This window comes from Drosophila mauritiana, chromosome 3L, assembly GCF_004382145.1.
Source record: "Drosophila mauritiana strain mau12 chromosome 3L, ASM438214v1, whole genome shotgun sequence".
NCBI lineage: Eukaryota > Metazoa > Arthropoda > Insecta > Diptera > Drosophilidae > Drosophila > Drosophila mauritiana.
In genome coordinates, this window is record NC_046669.1 from 20,474,209 (window position 1) to 20,490,842 (window position 16,634).

The 16,634-nt window shown below is 39.8% G+C and overlaps 1 protein-coding gene and 1 long non-coding RNA gene across 4 annotated transcripts in view; one reads left to right on the top strand and one right to left on the bottom strand.

Moving 5' to 3' along the window:
* LOC117140166 (IQ motif and SEC7 domain-containing protein 1) overlaps positions 1-16,634 on the top strand; it is a 42,446-nt gene that overhangs the window by 13,802 nt on the left and 12,010 nt on the right. Inside the window, exon 1 of one of the 3 annotated variants that reach the window (XM_033302942.1) lies at positions 437-820. The exons of 1 other annotated variant lie outside the window; for it this stretch is intronic. In XM_033302942.1, the coding sequence (XP_033158833.1) occupies positions 753-820 (68 nt within the window). In that variant the 5' untranslated portion in view covers positions 437-752. Of the gene's footprint in view, positions 1-436; positions 821-12,548; positions 12,769-16,634 lie in introns of those variants that run through there. One more of the 3 variants, XM_033302940.1, reaches the window with a different exon arrangement.
* On the bottom strand, positions 4,632-8,796 carry LOC117140175. Its single transcript, XR_004459406.1, has 3 exons — positions 8,695-8,796; positions 8,449-8,531; positions 4,632-8,270 (listed from the first exon to the last, which is right to left on the bottom strand). It is a non-coding gene; the product is annotated as an uncharacterized LOC117140175 (long non-coding RNA).

Sequence of the window (16,634 nt, forward strand, 5' to 3'; positions counted from 1 at the left end):
TCTCGAGCGGAGAGCAAAGGAGCCGCTTTGGCTGCCGTCGACGCCTTCAGTAATGGAAATATTTTACCCAGTTCAGTACTCCATTTCAGTCAGTTAGCCGACGTTAGTTTTTCGCAGACGCTTTTCCGCCTAGCAGTATTTATTCCAAAAAAAATGTCTAAAATTACCTAACTAGTAGGGAGTATCCCGCAGACTACTTCAACAATATAAGTAACACACTTAACAATACAAAGCAAGTGCCGCAGAATTTTCGCAATTTATCAACCGCCACGCCCCCCGCCCCTCGCGTACGTGTATGTATTCGACTGTCTGCCGCCTCAGCCGCAGTCGACGTCGCTGCCACCGCTTAAATATCCCCAAAAACGTCCCTTGAATTCATATACATATATATTTTTTATATATCCATCTACACTCAACGGCGAATAAAAATATATCGCGAAAAAAACATAAAAACGAACTTCAAAGTGAAATTCGAAATTCCTCACCCTCGACGTATTGATTTTTCGTCATCTTCATATTTATCGGTGCCAAAGTGTTTGTATACCGTCCAAAAACAAAACACACTCACACACAAGAACCTAGTTCCAACCACAAAATAATAAGAAAACGATTCCGTTTCACTGAACATTCTGCCTTAAATTTATTTACCTAATACATCACTGAAGCGAATCGACTAACTAGGGACTTAGTTAGTGGGACCTGCTTTAGTCCACCCAATTTGCCACCCCAGAAAACAACAACACATCTGCAGAATGAGCAGCTACACTGCCGCCCAGTATTACAAGACCACCAATATGATTACCTCCAATGAGATTTACTGGTAAGTGGCTTCTGTCTGTCGGAATTCTTCCTTTGATTTCTTTGAGTTGGCAAATTAAGTTTTCCAAAAATTTTACGGGAAAGCATATTTTTGCAGCCCATAAAAGTTTGAATCGCAGTAACATTTCAAACTTTTGGGTAAATAATGTTTGGTGCCTGACAAAAATATGTATTATATAACAAGAAGTAACTATATATAAAGATAGACATAGTGGTGGTAAAACCGTTCCGTTTTTCTATGAGTCTGCAAATAAACCCTAATATCCTTACACTTTTTTTATTTTCGTTTTAAAATTGTAGTGTTGATAGTTGTCAACAGGACTGCTGGATACTTTCCAAAGTATCCTTTTACTTTTTCTCGAGTGTATTATCCTTTTTGCACTTGTAAGAGCTCTGTCTGCCCACGCCGCCCCCTTTTTTTCACTCCCCCGATTTTCGCAAGTAAAGGGCCAGAGTTCAAGGTTCGATTAGTTTTTCCCGAGGACAATTGTGACGCAATTGCTCTTTCCTTCTCTCTTTCTCTCTCAGCTTTTCAAAGCTGAAAACAGTCAATGGCATTTCGGCCCGCTCCGCAGCATCCGAGTCACGCCCACGCCCACTTCTCCGCCCCTTTTTTTCGGTGCCATCAATAGTGCATTTTTGATGGGCTAATGCCCACACACGACGATTGCCTCGCATTCGAATGGAAAAACAACAACAAGAAAGCGGCATATCCATGGCTTTTGATAACAACAAAAGGTCGAAACCGCCTTCAAACGCCCACGTCCACGCCCACACAACTCATCCAAGTTTTCCCATTGTGGGCGTTCATCTCTCTCTCTCTTTCTCTCCTCTTCTCCCCGTCTCTGCCGCCCACGAAAAGGTTGTTAATTTGCCGCACTGAAGTATGCAAGTGATTTTCCAACATTCGCCCACTCGCATTTTGTATGAGAAATACTTTTGATTTCCTGCAAATTTTATGAATTTTATTTTGTGCAGTGTTTTGGGACCTGGTTTCTGGATAACACAAATATTTCGCTCAGCGTTATGCAATTGAAACTGTTGGAAAATGCCAAAAAGTATGCAATATAGTTTGGCAACTAATGGAGACGTAGTTCCACAGTTAGCTGCATAGATGGCGCTAGTGGTGATGTCGGCATACAGCGAAATATTCCGCTCTCTAAAAGTGGAAAAATAACAAAAACTTTGCGAAAAACAACATCAAGCTGAAATAACACAAGGGAAATTAAACCGCAGTTGCGTCTTATAAACAAACAAAGAAAATGTATATACTGCATGTTACAGCAGTTAAAATGCAAAGTTTTTGAGTATTTAATAGCAATAAAATTCATTAATAGTGACTCTAAGATAGCTACATAATTGCAAATGAATAGTTTGTTATTAAAAAATGTAATCAAAAACATCATCAAAAGTGATCAAAGACCGTCTTAATCAACCCTAGCCTAACGAGCTCTCCAGAAAATGTCCGAAATTCCTATTTTTGTGGCACGGTCTGTGTACCACATGAACCTTGAACTCTGGCATTTTTCGTGCATAATATACATACGATATATATGTACATACATATAATGTTGTTTTGCACGGCCTGGAGCGGGCAGCATTGGGTGGGGTTGGTGTTATGTAGATGGTGGATGGTACGATATAACATCAGAACTCCCACGACGGAGGCACGCTCATGGAAATTCCAGCGATAAACACGTGATTATATGTACATAACCGTCAATGGCTCTCTGCGGCACAGACAACATTATCTAATCCAACGATAGTGCCCTCCAAAGAATAACATTTGTAGTTAGTGACCAACTGGCTTTACAATATCCGGGATAGTTCAGTTATCGACCAGATAAGCACAGGTGTTACAGCTCGGTTCGGGAAAGAAGAGAATGTTTTCATTTAATCGAACTAAGGCAAATAAATATATAAAAGTGTCGATTTATTAATATTTTGTAGATTCTTTATTGCATGACTGTGAAGGTTTATTCCGCTTCCTATTGCATGCATATATTTTTAGATATTGTTTATACTCGTGCATAGCAATTACGTAGCACAATCGAGCCTAATTAATCTGGGGTGCGCTTTACAAAACATATTTAATAAACAATAATTGTTAATGTTTATTCAGACAATGCAAGGTTCGAAATATACAAACATCGAAATCTTGCATAATTTTTGTTTGCGATCAATATTCGAAACTCGACTGCCAAAACTTTGTATATAGCTATATTTATTATTTATAAGTATGTGTAGGGATATGCAGCATAACTGCTAATTAACTACATTTTTAGTGGCGAACTCCAAATCCAAATAAAAGCTTAAATTATAAAAACCAAAGATTTCTTTAGCAATGACAAATTTCGAACGTTTTTGACTAATTTTCCTAACAGCTTCCGCTTTCCACTTCCTGAAAAATATAGATTAATGCGGGGCTTACTAACCGAATTGCACCGGTGGAAATGCATGCAACTCAATCTCCCTTTTTGAATTGAAGATTTATTCGAATGGGCAACAATGAAAAAGTTCAATTAAAAATAATTGCATTTCTCCCTTTTGATTTCGGTTTTGGTTGGGTTTCCTTGTGAACGCGAGTTATTTAATACGAGTCTCGGCATTATTCCGATTACTAGATAGCATCAACTGTTTGACATTTCTCCTCCATGCGATGGGAAGTGTTTTTTCCCCCTGGCTCCACTTGGATCATTATTCTCAAATCTCTTGCCCCCGTGCCCCTCATTATAAATACTACTGTGGCTTGCAGCAGACTTTTCCAGTAGTTGAAAGTCGTGGGATTATTTAACGACTTTCTCACTTTTACTTCTTTGCCACCATTGTTGGATTGTCGCCGAGCTGTGCTCTGGTCGCCCTATTCCGTAAGGTGATTACTCCGGACAGTGATTACCTAGACCACGTGACCCACACCACTGACGTTTCCACTTTTTCCGACGCTCATTCGTCGGCTTAGTTTGCTTTGGTCCAGCGCTAATTGAATGCCAGACTTTCGTCGATTGATAAACCCAAAAAAAAAAGTGCGGGTCAAAAGCAACCTGCTCTTCTGTTGGGAAATCAATCGAATCCAGAAGTTGTCAGCCTATATTATTGATGGTAGACCTTTAATTGATGGTTATTTGGTTAAATCATGGAGGGGATAGTAACTAAATTGTTACAAGAGTGCAACTTTGATACCAACTTTTAGCCATGTTAACACAAGCTTGAAGGCAATCTGCATTTTTCTGTATGTAGATGAGAAATTAAATCGATTACATCCCGTTTTCAACTGGATCTTCAGGCACTCCAAGCCCCCCCTCGCCCCCTTTTTCCCATCGCTGCTTTATAGGCTTCTGGGTTTGTAGGCCTAATGCAAAAAAGTAAATAAATTCAGATGAGGTGTTCCGAAATCAAAAAACCCGGTGAGCATCGCCGCATGAAAGCATCTAAATTAAAAGGCGAAACCAGTTGGGGAAGTTGACGTCATGCATGTGGGCGGCAGAGGGGGAGGGGCCAGCGGAAGGGGAGAGGACGGGGCGGGGCGGGGCGGGGCGGGCGGAAAGTTGCCGGTTGCCGGTTGGCACACACCAAACAAGCAGCCAAGTTAACCAGTTCTTGCAGCAGTTGCTGTTTCTGATTCCATCGCCGTCGTCCTAGTTATGTATGAGCCAAATTTCTTGGAGCCGGCTCTTTTAGTCGGTTGCTACTCGCTTCTTGAATCGCCCCACCAACCGCCCCCCTCACTCGCCACGCCCCTTTCCAGCGAGGCACCCCCTTTTTTTATCGGAGCGTACGTGCACAATGAGATAAAAACTTTTTAGATTTGCTGTAGTAAAATGTTTATTTGTTTACAGTTGAACACTCATGGGATTCAAATGAAAACTAATTTAATATCTCATTAAAAATAAACCTAAAATACTTTCTCACATCTATAAATAGTTTGCTAACTATTTACACGTTTGTTTTATCAGTAGGTATTATAACTAATAACGGGAAATTTTCGTAATTTATGGCTTTCATAAATCAAATGTTTTTCTTACTGTGTAAGCTTAGCCAAGAATCAACTGCTTAGATTTCCCTTGTGTTTCGTTTTGTTGTTTGCTGTTGTTGCCCAATTCCAGCAGCAATTTCAGACTCGGACGCAGACGCATTGTTGTTTCCAGTTGGCTCTGTAATTTGCATTGAATTGAAACTGACGAAATGCAGCCTGGCAATGCAATTTCTATAGAATTAATCAGACCTTTTATTTGACATACCCTGGAAAGGGTTTTAAAAAGGCAGTAGCAGCTACCTGATGAAGTCGAGCGATCTGAAGGGAGCCATTGACCCATGGATCGGAAATACAATATGTACATAATTACTTGTTATACATGTGAGAAATGAGATCTTCGGCTGGGGTATTGAGTTTAAAGTAAATAGCATACAAGTTTGTGTGTATAAATATTTAATATATATCCTACTATTTAAATTGCTAACCAATTCAAATAGTAAACCCATCAAAAAACGAATTATATAATTACAATCAACCATCGCCAATAATTATTAAAAAAAAGCGGCTTCTACCTGAATTACACAAGAGCCGTCTTCAGTCTTCGCCATTTCAAGACTCTTTCAAGTTCATTAGCTTCTGTTCAAAAAGGCAACAAGCAATCAAATCAAATAGAATACCACGAAATTAGAAGAAAGCCAACAAAACATTCACCAACCGTCCAGAAATAGTAAATGAACAAATGAAATTCGCATAATGACGACCATTTGTGTGGATTATGTAAAGCTCTCGAGATTTGTCTTTCTCCCAGCGATTTCAGACACAAACAAGATGAGCCAACCGAAGGGCGAGACGAGTGCGAGAAAACCAAAGAAAATTGGGAAATTCAATTGGCAGACAAAAAGCAATAATAATAAGCTGCTAATCGCTTGTAAACATGAATTTTCAAATGAAAAACTCAAAACGAAAATCAATGAAAGAGATACGAGAGTAGTAATTATAAGCAGACGCCTACACGGAGAAAAATGCGCAGTTCTCTAGGGAATCAAATATAAATTTAATAAAGATAGTTTTGTTTTTAGATAATTTCTGCGAAGTAATTGAAGTACATGGTATTTACAAGTATGTGAGCAATATTATCACTTGGTTGTATTATTTTCTCTCAGCTAATTTGGCGGTTAGAGCGAGGGTGGTTGGTTTCTGTGGGCGTGAGATACGTGATTTAGAGCCTAACGAGCGGCGCAGAAGAACCCTTGTGGGCGAACTTTCCCAATGTGCCACTTGAGCAGCGAGCGATTCCAACCGCCGTTCGTTGATTGATGAAGGCGCCAGTGGCGGTGTGGAGCCAGCTCCACGAAATGAAAGAAAAACTTAACCACTGGGCTGCCCAGCGAGGGGCGAATCGCGGGGTAGGGGGTGGTGGTGGTGCAGGGGGTATTTTTAGTTGTTTTTGTTGGCTCCATTCATGGCCAGCACCACAACAAGTGAAGCGCGGTGGGCAAGGCGAAGTGCAAGTGAAAGTGAAGTCGCTGCGATTCCGATTCCAATGAGTGTGAGTACTCGGCTTCAAGAAACCACAAAAATTTCCCACTAACATAATTTTGTATCTTTTTCGTATCGCACATCGCCTCCCCCTTCACCTGCCCATCGCTGCTGCCTTTCATGTTTTTCTTTCAACATTTTCATTTGTATCCCATCATCCGTCACTGGCTCATCTTCGTGCGCTATACTTTTGATTTAATTGAATGAAAAGACAAAAAATAAATTTGGTAAAATCCGGAGATCGAAGCTTTGGATACACTTGCCGATCGATTATAGGTGTGATTTGATATCGATTGAATTTATCGGTGATAATCGAATTAAAATATGTTTCTAAATATTGAGAATTATAAAATAATAGCTGAATTTAAGAAAGAATTAATGACTAAGCTTACTTAAAAAAAGGTAGATTTGGTCAAATATTGCGATTTCTTGGAACTGATTTACTGCCAAAAAATCTGTGAAAGTGGAGCCCCCAGGAGTGATAGGTCCACTCTAAGTACCCCTTGCAGTGTATGGAGAAACTTCCTAATGACAGTGGCGAGGGAATCTCGATTGTGATGTGACGTGATCGTGATTCGATCCAATCCGATCCGATGCCTTGCCCGATATCGGCCCTGTCGGGCTTCATTAGCTGCGCTCCAGAGACTCCGGCGCATTGTCTCGCATTTTGTCTCCCAGCCAGACCCGCGTTCACTTTCTAATGAGCCCGAAATGCCGGCGATTCAGTGGCAGTGGTGGTGGCCTGGTAGTATAGGCAGTAGTAAGCCGTGTAGCCATGACCGAATGAGCAACTCAATGGCCCCGCCAGCGGCAAGTTGAAGGTAGGAATCGGTTGGCTATATACTATATATACATACTATGCTGCACTGTACTACCATATAGTTGGGGATCGGGGATCGTGGCGGGGAACTAAGCTCTCGCAATCGTTTGGCTGGCTTTGCTGTTTCGGGGCGTACCGAAGGTCTGTTGGTTGGTTTGGCTAGGAGGTTGTTGTGCATATTGTTTGGGTTCCTCTTTCCCATCTGCCCGCCCTTCGACTGCTTACAAATTGGGTTCAAAATGCCTAAGGTCAGGCGAGCAGCGCACACAACGGGGTGGGGGAAGTGGGGGTTTTTTGGTGGGGGCCAAACGAGGTAATCGCCTAGTTAGTAACTACACACGACAGAGCTTTCGCGAAGTTTACTAGGGAAATATAAAATGCGTTTCATATGTGAGAGATACTTCAGGGCAGTGGGGAGATTAAATAATTGCAAGGCAGCTGAACGAGGAGAATTAAAAACAAACAGCATCCCTGGGATAATATTCTCTGAAACGTATACTTAATATTTATGAAAATGTTGATTCACTTTTAATTATTCCTGAAAACGTAGCTCTAAAGGTTAAATGTCAACTGCAATTGTTAAGGTTCTGAAAACAAATGGAATCCACTAATTTCCGCTAAATTTAGCTGTTCGCCAGGGAAATAAATTACCTGCACATTAAAGATTTCTTGCAACCCTCGCTGATGGCTGGGATTAATTGAAATACCTGAGTCAACCCTCGCCGCACTGGGCTTTTGTTGTGTTTGCTTCTTTGGGGCTGTCATCATCGTTGACGGCTGTTTATTGTTTCATAACAGCAGAGACTCGGCCCAGACGAGTATGGCAAATGGGTTTGTGTACCTTGTACCTAATGCGTTAATATCAGCCAGCTTTTGGACGAAGGGAGCGGGGTGGGGTGGTGTGGTCTTACAGGGAACAACTGTGGCAAAAGTTTTGGTTTTATGTGTGCATATGTTTACGACTTACGAGTTTTAACGATGCCGCAGCTATGACAGCGTCCGCAGTACAGAGAGATAAAAACGAGGTCATTTTTGTTTTGATACTATCAGATTTCAAATGGATTTCAAATAATTAGTCTCCTTGCTTGAAAATGTTGATTTGGAGTGATGTCCGCAAAACTATAAAAATCGGAAAATGTGGTAGTGATAAAGAAGAAAAGGCATTCCATGCTGGTTTTTTAATACGTATTTAAAAAATGCCTTTAAAGTGAGAGGTTGAAGGAAGTGAATTGCTTTAAACCAAACGGCTAAACAATAGAAATCATTCGCAGATCACGTTTTAACATTAGTTACTTACGAATATTTATCGATGATATTTAGTAAATATATTTAATAGTGATGGACATGGACTTGTTGGTTGACTTTTGGGATCTAGTCTGGCTAGGAAATAAAAACCATTAAAATTGGCCATTAAAAACATATGATAATTGTTTTCTGTGCAGCAGCAGGTTTCAATGAAAAGTCAAAACAGGCCGCAGGTCCGGATATAAATGGTTTGTTGTCTGCAATACACACACAGATACTCGGACAGTCGGATACTTACTTGGATAGCCACACAGTCATCGGGCTTAACGCTTGGCTCAGTCGCTGAGCGGATCGGAGTGAAGCCAGTGAGGCATTACGCTGCCCATTTTGTTAGCGGGCCGCCGCAAGCGACTAACTACCAACTAGCAAGTTCCAGGGACCAGGGACCCGGGACCAGGCACTAACTGCCAAGAGAACTACCAGGCCGTAATGCCGCACACTTGCACACATGCCTCTCCATATGGCACATATGGACGTCAGCAGTGGAAAACAATAAGAAAACATAGCCAGTAAAGCGCCCCCGCTCGCCCTTCGGCGCTCGTTTAGTGCGGTTCGCTCGGTTCGTGAGTCACCTGAGCGTAACGTAAGCCCAGCTTATTGCTCGTCTGACTACGCGCAGCCACAATCGATATACCCTCTACTGGGGGTATGGTCATTTGATGATCAAAACTGTCGATTTTTCTGGGGTGGCATTTCGGAAGCAATTAGCTGTGGAGGGTTAGTGGCTTGCTTTTTTTCAAAACTATTCAAAATCTACAAATTTACACAGTCTTTGCAACTACTCTCCGTGCTTAGGATATACAGTTGCGGTAACAATAATAGCACCAAAAGCACATTTCGTGTTTGCCCCAGCGTTTCTCTATTTTCTGACATTTTTTCATAATTTTTTCCACTAATCTTAAATACTACAATGATTTTCAATCGAAATAATAAAATTGGTAACAGATCTAATGGATATTTTAAAAATAATTGGTAAAACAAAAAAAAACCTCAAAATTTAGGCGGTAACAAAAATAGCACTGTTTCTCGTATTTTGCTAAAACTAACTAAAAAAATAAAATAAGAGTTCAACAAATGGATTATATCTTAAGAACTATGTTTAAAGAATCTTAATATTTGGTTGCGTGACCATTGTAGGCAATGACAGCTACGCATCCTCTTGGCATGGAGTCCACCAAGTCCTGGTACCGTTTTTGAGGAATTTTGCTCCATGAATCCTTGATCCTCGATCCCCCATGAATCCAAAGTTCCTCGTTATGGTTGGGTTTGGCTTCAGAAACCTTTTTTTCACGTCCGCACAAAGTTTTTCGATTGGGTTCAAGTCGGGTGACTGAGCAGGCCATTTCATTCCTCGGATCGATTTCTGCTCAAACCACTTTCGAGCCTTCTTCCTCGTGTGTTTTGGGTCGTTATCCTGTTGAAATGTCCAAAAAAACGGCATTTCATCCTCGGCATATGTCGCCATCACATTTTCCGGGATATCTGTGTAAATGTGCTGATCCATGATGCCTTGAATCATATGAATCGGATCTACTCCATAGTATGAAAAGCACGCCCATACCATGATGTTGGATCCCCCGTGATTTACCGTCTTAAAGGTGAAGCGAGGATTTTTTTCAGTTCGTGGTGGACGCGGAACATAAGACCGAGAGCCTTTCCAACCAAAAAACACAATTTTGCTCTCATCTGACCACAAAAATGTGGCGCCACTTCTCCACAGGCCAGTCCTTGCGTATCTTGACATATTCGATTCGCTTTGCCACATGCTTCGCAGTCAGAAGCGGGACTTTTCTGGGACTGCACACATTATGGTTGTTTTGTCTTAAGTGTTTGCGAACTGTTTCCACGCTTTCAGCTATCTGAAGCTCCTTCTTCAGTTTCGTCGCCGGCTTAAAAGGCTCCTTCTTGCTTTGCCGAACCAAGCGCTTGATCTCCACGTTGGACATAGAGGGCTTTCTTCCACGTTTTTCGTTATTTTCGACAAACAGAAGTGCGTTGCGGATCATTTTGTTTGAAAAACCAACAAACCGTCCCATTTTAGCGTAGGTTTTACCTTCAGAGATCATGTTTTTAATCAAATTCCTTTTTTCGACGGTAGAATGCTTTCCCCGACCCATAACTAGAGAATTTTTGGTCTTCTTTTGAAAAAAATTCAATTAAAACCTTTAATGCAACTCCTTTTTTCAAAATATGTCGAAAAAAAACCCAAAGCAATCACTCCTATTAATTTTATTCATCAAAAACGTGATCAGTGCTATTTTTGTTACCGCCTCATTTAGCGCCCTTTTGCAGAAAGTGCCCAAAAACAAAAAGAACCGTTACATTGAGAGAGTCAAAATTTCTTGCTTAGAGAGACAACATATGGTACTTGTTATTCATGCAATCAGACTTTTAAAAAAATAAACATTCAATACCTTTTTTTAGGAAATCAACTTTCCACCTGCAGTAGTGCTATTATTTTAACCGCAGCTGTAGGTTATGTCAAATTCAGCGTTATCTGTCTAATTAAAGACAAAAATAGCATCTAATCGTATTCTTTCAAAGTCCATTATAAGATTACACATTTTATTTTAATTACTCCGATCTATACAAAAACAAATTGACTCTTTATAATAGATTTTGTAGATATTTTCTCAATAAGATACCACACGACCGCTATAGAAACGTAAGATTTGGTTATCATAACTAAGTTAGTTGTATCGTGATGAATCGTGAAGAACTTAAACAATCTGAATGAAGATCAGTTTACAGGGTACAAAATCTTCGACCTTTCCAACCCCAGGACCATCTTTCATGTTTTGTTTTTGCCACCGCACACGCTTTTAATGCACGCTCTCCCTCTCCCACTCGTTCTCCCGCTCATTTTCTGCAAGTTGCAGCAGCTGTTTTTTCCGTTCTCCGAGAGCCGAGCTTTGCGCTCTGCGTATCTTTTTTCAATTTTGAGTTTAGCTTGGGCTTGCATGTGTGTGTGTGAGATTCGGTCGTTTGCATATAAATTTACACCTCTTTACGACTGTTTGTCGATTTATGTGTGTGCGTATTTTCGGATCTGTTTTGCAATTACCCAATTTGACAATGGAGTCAAGTGGGAAAAACACAGATTGCTGGAGCTCCGGCGTTGGAAACTTTTCCAAAACGCTTTTCGATCCGAGTCGAACTCATTTTCATTCGCTTAAAATGCAAATATCGTGGATAATTGTGCCGCTGACTTTCTAGTAGCTGCTGCACTTTGACGGCGGGTTATATGGTGGGTTATATAATGACAATTAGACCCACAGTGACAGCACACGTCAACGCTTATGAAAATGTGAGAGCTAGCTGCAGGTTAGTGCACACGTGTGTGCGGGGCTGAAACTCATATAAAAATAAATAGTAAATGTATATACATTGTTTCTCTAGTGCTGTACATTTTTCCATGAGTTGCTTTCAATACTGGGAACTATAATTGTAATCGCTTTATAATACTAGAAAACCTTAAATGCTATAAAGAGCTAAAAATTGTATGGGTAACATTTTCGATAATGAATTATTATTTTGCTTACTTTAATTAAATCAATTAAATAATATATTAAATGTTTTTGCAATTTTTAAAACTTTAGTTTTGGTTTGTTTGATTGAAGTATTTTTTAAAAATTACGCTCCAAATCTTTATGTAGATTCAGTTTTAAAATGGTTAGTAATTTTTTGTTACTTCAAGGATTTAGTTTGAAAACAAAATAAGTAGTTATTTCCTCGTAATAACAGTCGAAGGCAGCTACTTAAATTAGTGGTTAAGGGATCGAGTATGCATGTTATTTTAAAATTTCGATCTTTGAAATCAGATCAAGTGGAAAATAACAGCTTAGTGCCCCGAGTATTCAAAGTAACAACAATATTAGCCAGTGTTTTAAGTGGCCCACAAACTTGGCCAGTAGGCAATAACAAATACGAATACAAACTCAGCAGCAGTAGCAGCAACAAGCTCTCTTTCCACGCATACACCTGCATATCCCGCCCCACACTCTCCCTCTTTCTTCCCTCTCCAAATTTGAGGCTCTCGCAGCAGTTTTGTTTGTGGCTCAGTTTCATTCAAAGCTTCGTGGAGGCAGCACACACGTCGCTTGCTCGCGCTCGTTTTGTTGTTTTTCCGTTCGATTACACCTTTCGCAGTCGTCGTTGGCAGCGCTGCCCGCGTCGCGGTCGCCGATCGTGTGTGTTTCAATATATTCCAAATATATTGTTTAATTAACGCAGTTTGGCAAGCGAAAAAACGAAAAAAAAAAATATTTCAAATTGAATTTTTAATAAATTCAATGAAAATTTAAAATTGAGTGTGAGTGCCAAACGAAAAGAAATCGAAACAAAAGTTTAAACAAAAACCGAAATTTCCCAACACGCATCACCATCACCACTATTTGTTGCTATTTGTTTATTAATTTGGCATCGTTGTGTCACCGTGACATGCTACAAAAGTAAATCAAACAAAAAACACAATAAAACAAAACGGAAACAAGCCACAATTTTTCGATGTAAAAAATATATATAATTAAAGAGAAAATCGCCTTTCTCCAAGCGTCCAGTGTATCACAAAAACAATAGTGCCGCCACCAGCAAAAAATCCAAATAAAATAAGAAACAGTAGCGGGTGCGAGGGAGAGGGGCGTAGAGAGCGGGATCACTGGAAAGAGCGGGATCCACGGCCACTGCCCCGTTACGTTTCGGCAAACACACTAAAACAAAAACTGAAAAATCCGAAAAAAAAACCTCATAAATCGCGTGTGTTTTTTTTTGTATTTTCATGTGTGGATCCAACTGGAAATTTCTATTATTTTGTAATTGAATTCGTAGCACTTTGCTTTCGGCATGTTGTTTTTCAAAGTCGAAAAAAGCAGGCATTCCTGGAAAAATCCGCCCACGCTGACCGCCAAAATCGCTGAGTCACTGATTCAGCATAAGGCTTGCTGTAAAGGGGATTTACCTTTTGAATCATCCTTTGTTGGCACTTAAAATGCAACTCTCGTAAGCACTTCAAGTGATTTAAATGGTTCATAAAGCTATTTTAAAAGCACTCAGAACTTATGAGCTCACATCGCATTTGTTAAGAACAGCGAAAATGTCGTTTGGAGATACAAGAAATTCTTCTATGAAGTATGAACCATTTGTTATAGGAATGTATCATTTAGTTTAATTCACAAAAAGTTTTAAAAGGATTTAGCCCGTTTTGAACACTGGCGCTTGATTTTCAAGATCAGCTGATTCAGTGGGGTAAACAAAGCTTGGAAAGCCAAAAGCCGTTGATCCGATTCAATAAATGTTGAATAAGTCTTTGAGCTCTCTCTTTTCTTTGCTCACTCTCTTATCCCGTTAACAAAAAAAGTGTGATGCATTTTCCAGTGCGTTTTCGATGCTTTTAGATTTTTGAATCACTTTGCTTTTGGTTTTGAGCTTTCTGTGTGACGTTTGCTCTTTCGGCTGCAGTTGTTGACTCTTTGTGTTGCCTTTCGGCCAAGCTTGTATAATCGCTTGCCACCCAATTACGCTGCGTCGTCGCATTCGATGTTTGTTGCACATTGTGTTTCCACTTCCTCTTCCGTTCGGAGAGAAACGGAGACACTGAGAGAGCGAGACAGAGAGCGAGTGGTGCCGGAGAAGGAGAGGGAGTGTATTCGTGCTTTTTGTTACGTGCGCCGTTACTAATGACACGAATGTGAATAAAAAGCATTGAGCACGGGCTGTCCCTCTTCCTCCACTTCCGCAAACCCCACCCCGACCCGGATACTTCACCAAACCTATCCCTAAAACACCGAGAAAAACTGTTTTTAAATATAATAATAATTTTTACATGGTAGAATCATCTAATTTCATTTTAAAGTTTAAATAAATTTTTATTTTTAATGCTTTTATAACATTCATGATTAGGCTATATAGTTGACTGATAACCTAAACCTGAAATAAATAGATAATAAATAAATGTAACAAGCCAATCTTTTTAAAACATTTTTTTATTATGCTTTTAAATTCAGAAAATGTAAAATAACTCAATAATGTACCAATTTTCGTGTACTTAATCATGGTCAAAGTAATTTTTACTTTATAAATATACATATGACTTAAGGAATTAGGGAATATATTTTTTCCGATGCATCAAACTCCCCAGTTGATTCTCAGTATTTGTTTTAGAGCGAGAGCGGAGCGCACTTCCAATAATTATAAATTAAATAATTATACAACACAAGCAAGAAAACAGCTTTGATTGCGGCTGCCGTCGCTGTTTTTTTTTCCCCACCTGCACTCGCTGCTGCTTTTGCTGCTCGTGCAGTGGAACACCTGTAAAACAAAGGCAGCTCTATCTGCCACAAAGCTGCAACTGTAGCAACCTATAGCAATCTTGGCCGATGTCGTGCTCCAGAGCGGATGCAGCTTTAGATGTAGATGTAGCCAACAGAGCCCCAAAGCTCTGTCCATGTAGCATATACTACACAGTGATTGCTCCCAAAACTCAACATTGGAATACAATTAAAATTTATAAGGAAAATAAACCAAAAAAGAGAGATACCCTCGACTACTAGATACCCATTACATCGCTAGTCTGAGCAAGGGTATCCTTTAAGATTTTATAGTTCCCGAGTTCACAACATATACATATGTATATGGACAATGCCAGATCGACCCGAATGTTACATAGTTTTCAACAAATGTAGTGAACTTTGCAAGTAAAGGGTATACGAATTTGACAGGAAACCATTTTTAATACTCTTTATTAGGTTTTATTGATCTACAAGATTAAATCAAACTAAATTGATTAAATGGAACCTTACGATCTATACAAACTAAACAAAAGTAGAACAATTATACTTGTGTCCAGCTAAAAAATTTTTATTTTCTCGTGGAAAATTCAATTGCAATGCCTTAAACTCAAGAAATTATACAATATTGAGATATTTAGAATCACAACCATGGATAATTAAGTCATAAATGTGATTTAGTTTTTGACCTTTAAAATAGTTAAAAACAGAATTCAGATATCCAGCCGTTACTACCAAGTTCTTTGAATGTAAATTACCCCTAATCTGCCAATTAAGCAACAACCGCTGTAATTTATAGTGAACCAGAAAGCCAACACAATTTTCGTAAAAACTTTAAAACAACGAAAAACTTGTTCAACAAAATTGCAATTACAAACAAAGTTTCTAAGAAGCGAGCGAAACATACACAAAAAAGAAAAATAAAAGGGAAAACAAGTTGGAACTGTTCTAGTCGCAGCACAAAACATCAGCAGAAACAACTAGAAAAGCCACAACCACTAATAGTTGCTAAATAACACAAATATTCAGCTTTTAGCATTAGGTTGTCTTTTTCGAGCGCTTGGGATCTGTATTTTGTTGTATTTTCTGTATTTTGTGAGTGGGCCCCGGCAGCAGCAGCATTCTAAGCGATTGTGATTGAGAACTCCCCTGAAGCGCTTATACCCGTGCACATATTGGCAGTAGGCGACTTGTTTTGGCCAATAATTCCATGACTTGTTCCAAGGCTGGGCCCGAGTCGTGAGATTAAGCGAAATTCGTTTGTTTGAACAGCTTTTTACTCGATTCATTCGGTTCGTTCGGTTCTTATGGATGGTATATGGTACGTTTGTATGTACACGAGTATGTATACTCCATATGACGAAACACAAAAACGAGAGACAGTGGCAAGTGTTGTCACAATTGTAACAGAGATGTCTCGGGATCGTTTTCGAGCTCTTGAGACTCTCGAAAAAGGTTCTTGAACTTTACGACAAAATATAATGTTAAAAACAAAAATCCACTCTGAAGAAAGTGTGGGGGTTATGGCCGGAGATTTCCATACATACATATTTATAGCCATATAGAGATCTTGATCTTGGGACCACAACGCTCTTTTATACGTGTATTTCCCTTTCTATTCATTGTTTTCATTGCGAATTCTCACGCACTTCGCGCATAAAGCTCATATGATTTATGATCACGCGGCCTTTGGCTTTGTGTGCAAAGTGGATCAGGTCACTAGATTGCTAATCAGCTAATCAGATCGTGGGTGATCCGAGAGAGTCTAACTAGACTTGGGCCCACTGCCAGGTGCGCTTTCCCAAGGCACGTTTTCGAGGCCTTCAGTGTGTCTGGATCAATGTGGAATATGTCGGAATATGTCGGCATATATCGCAATATATCGGAGTGTGTG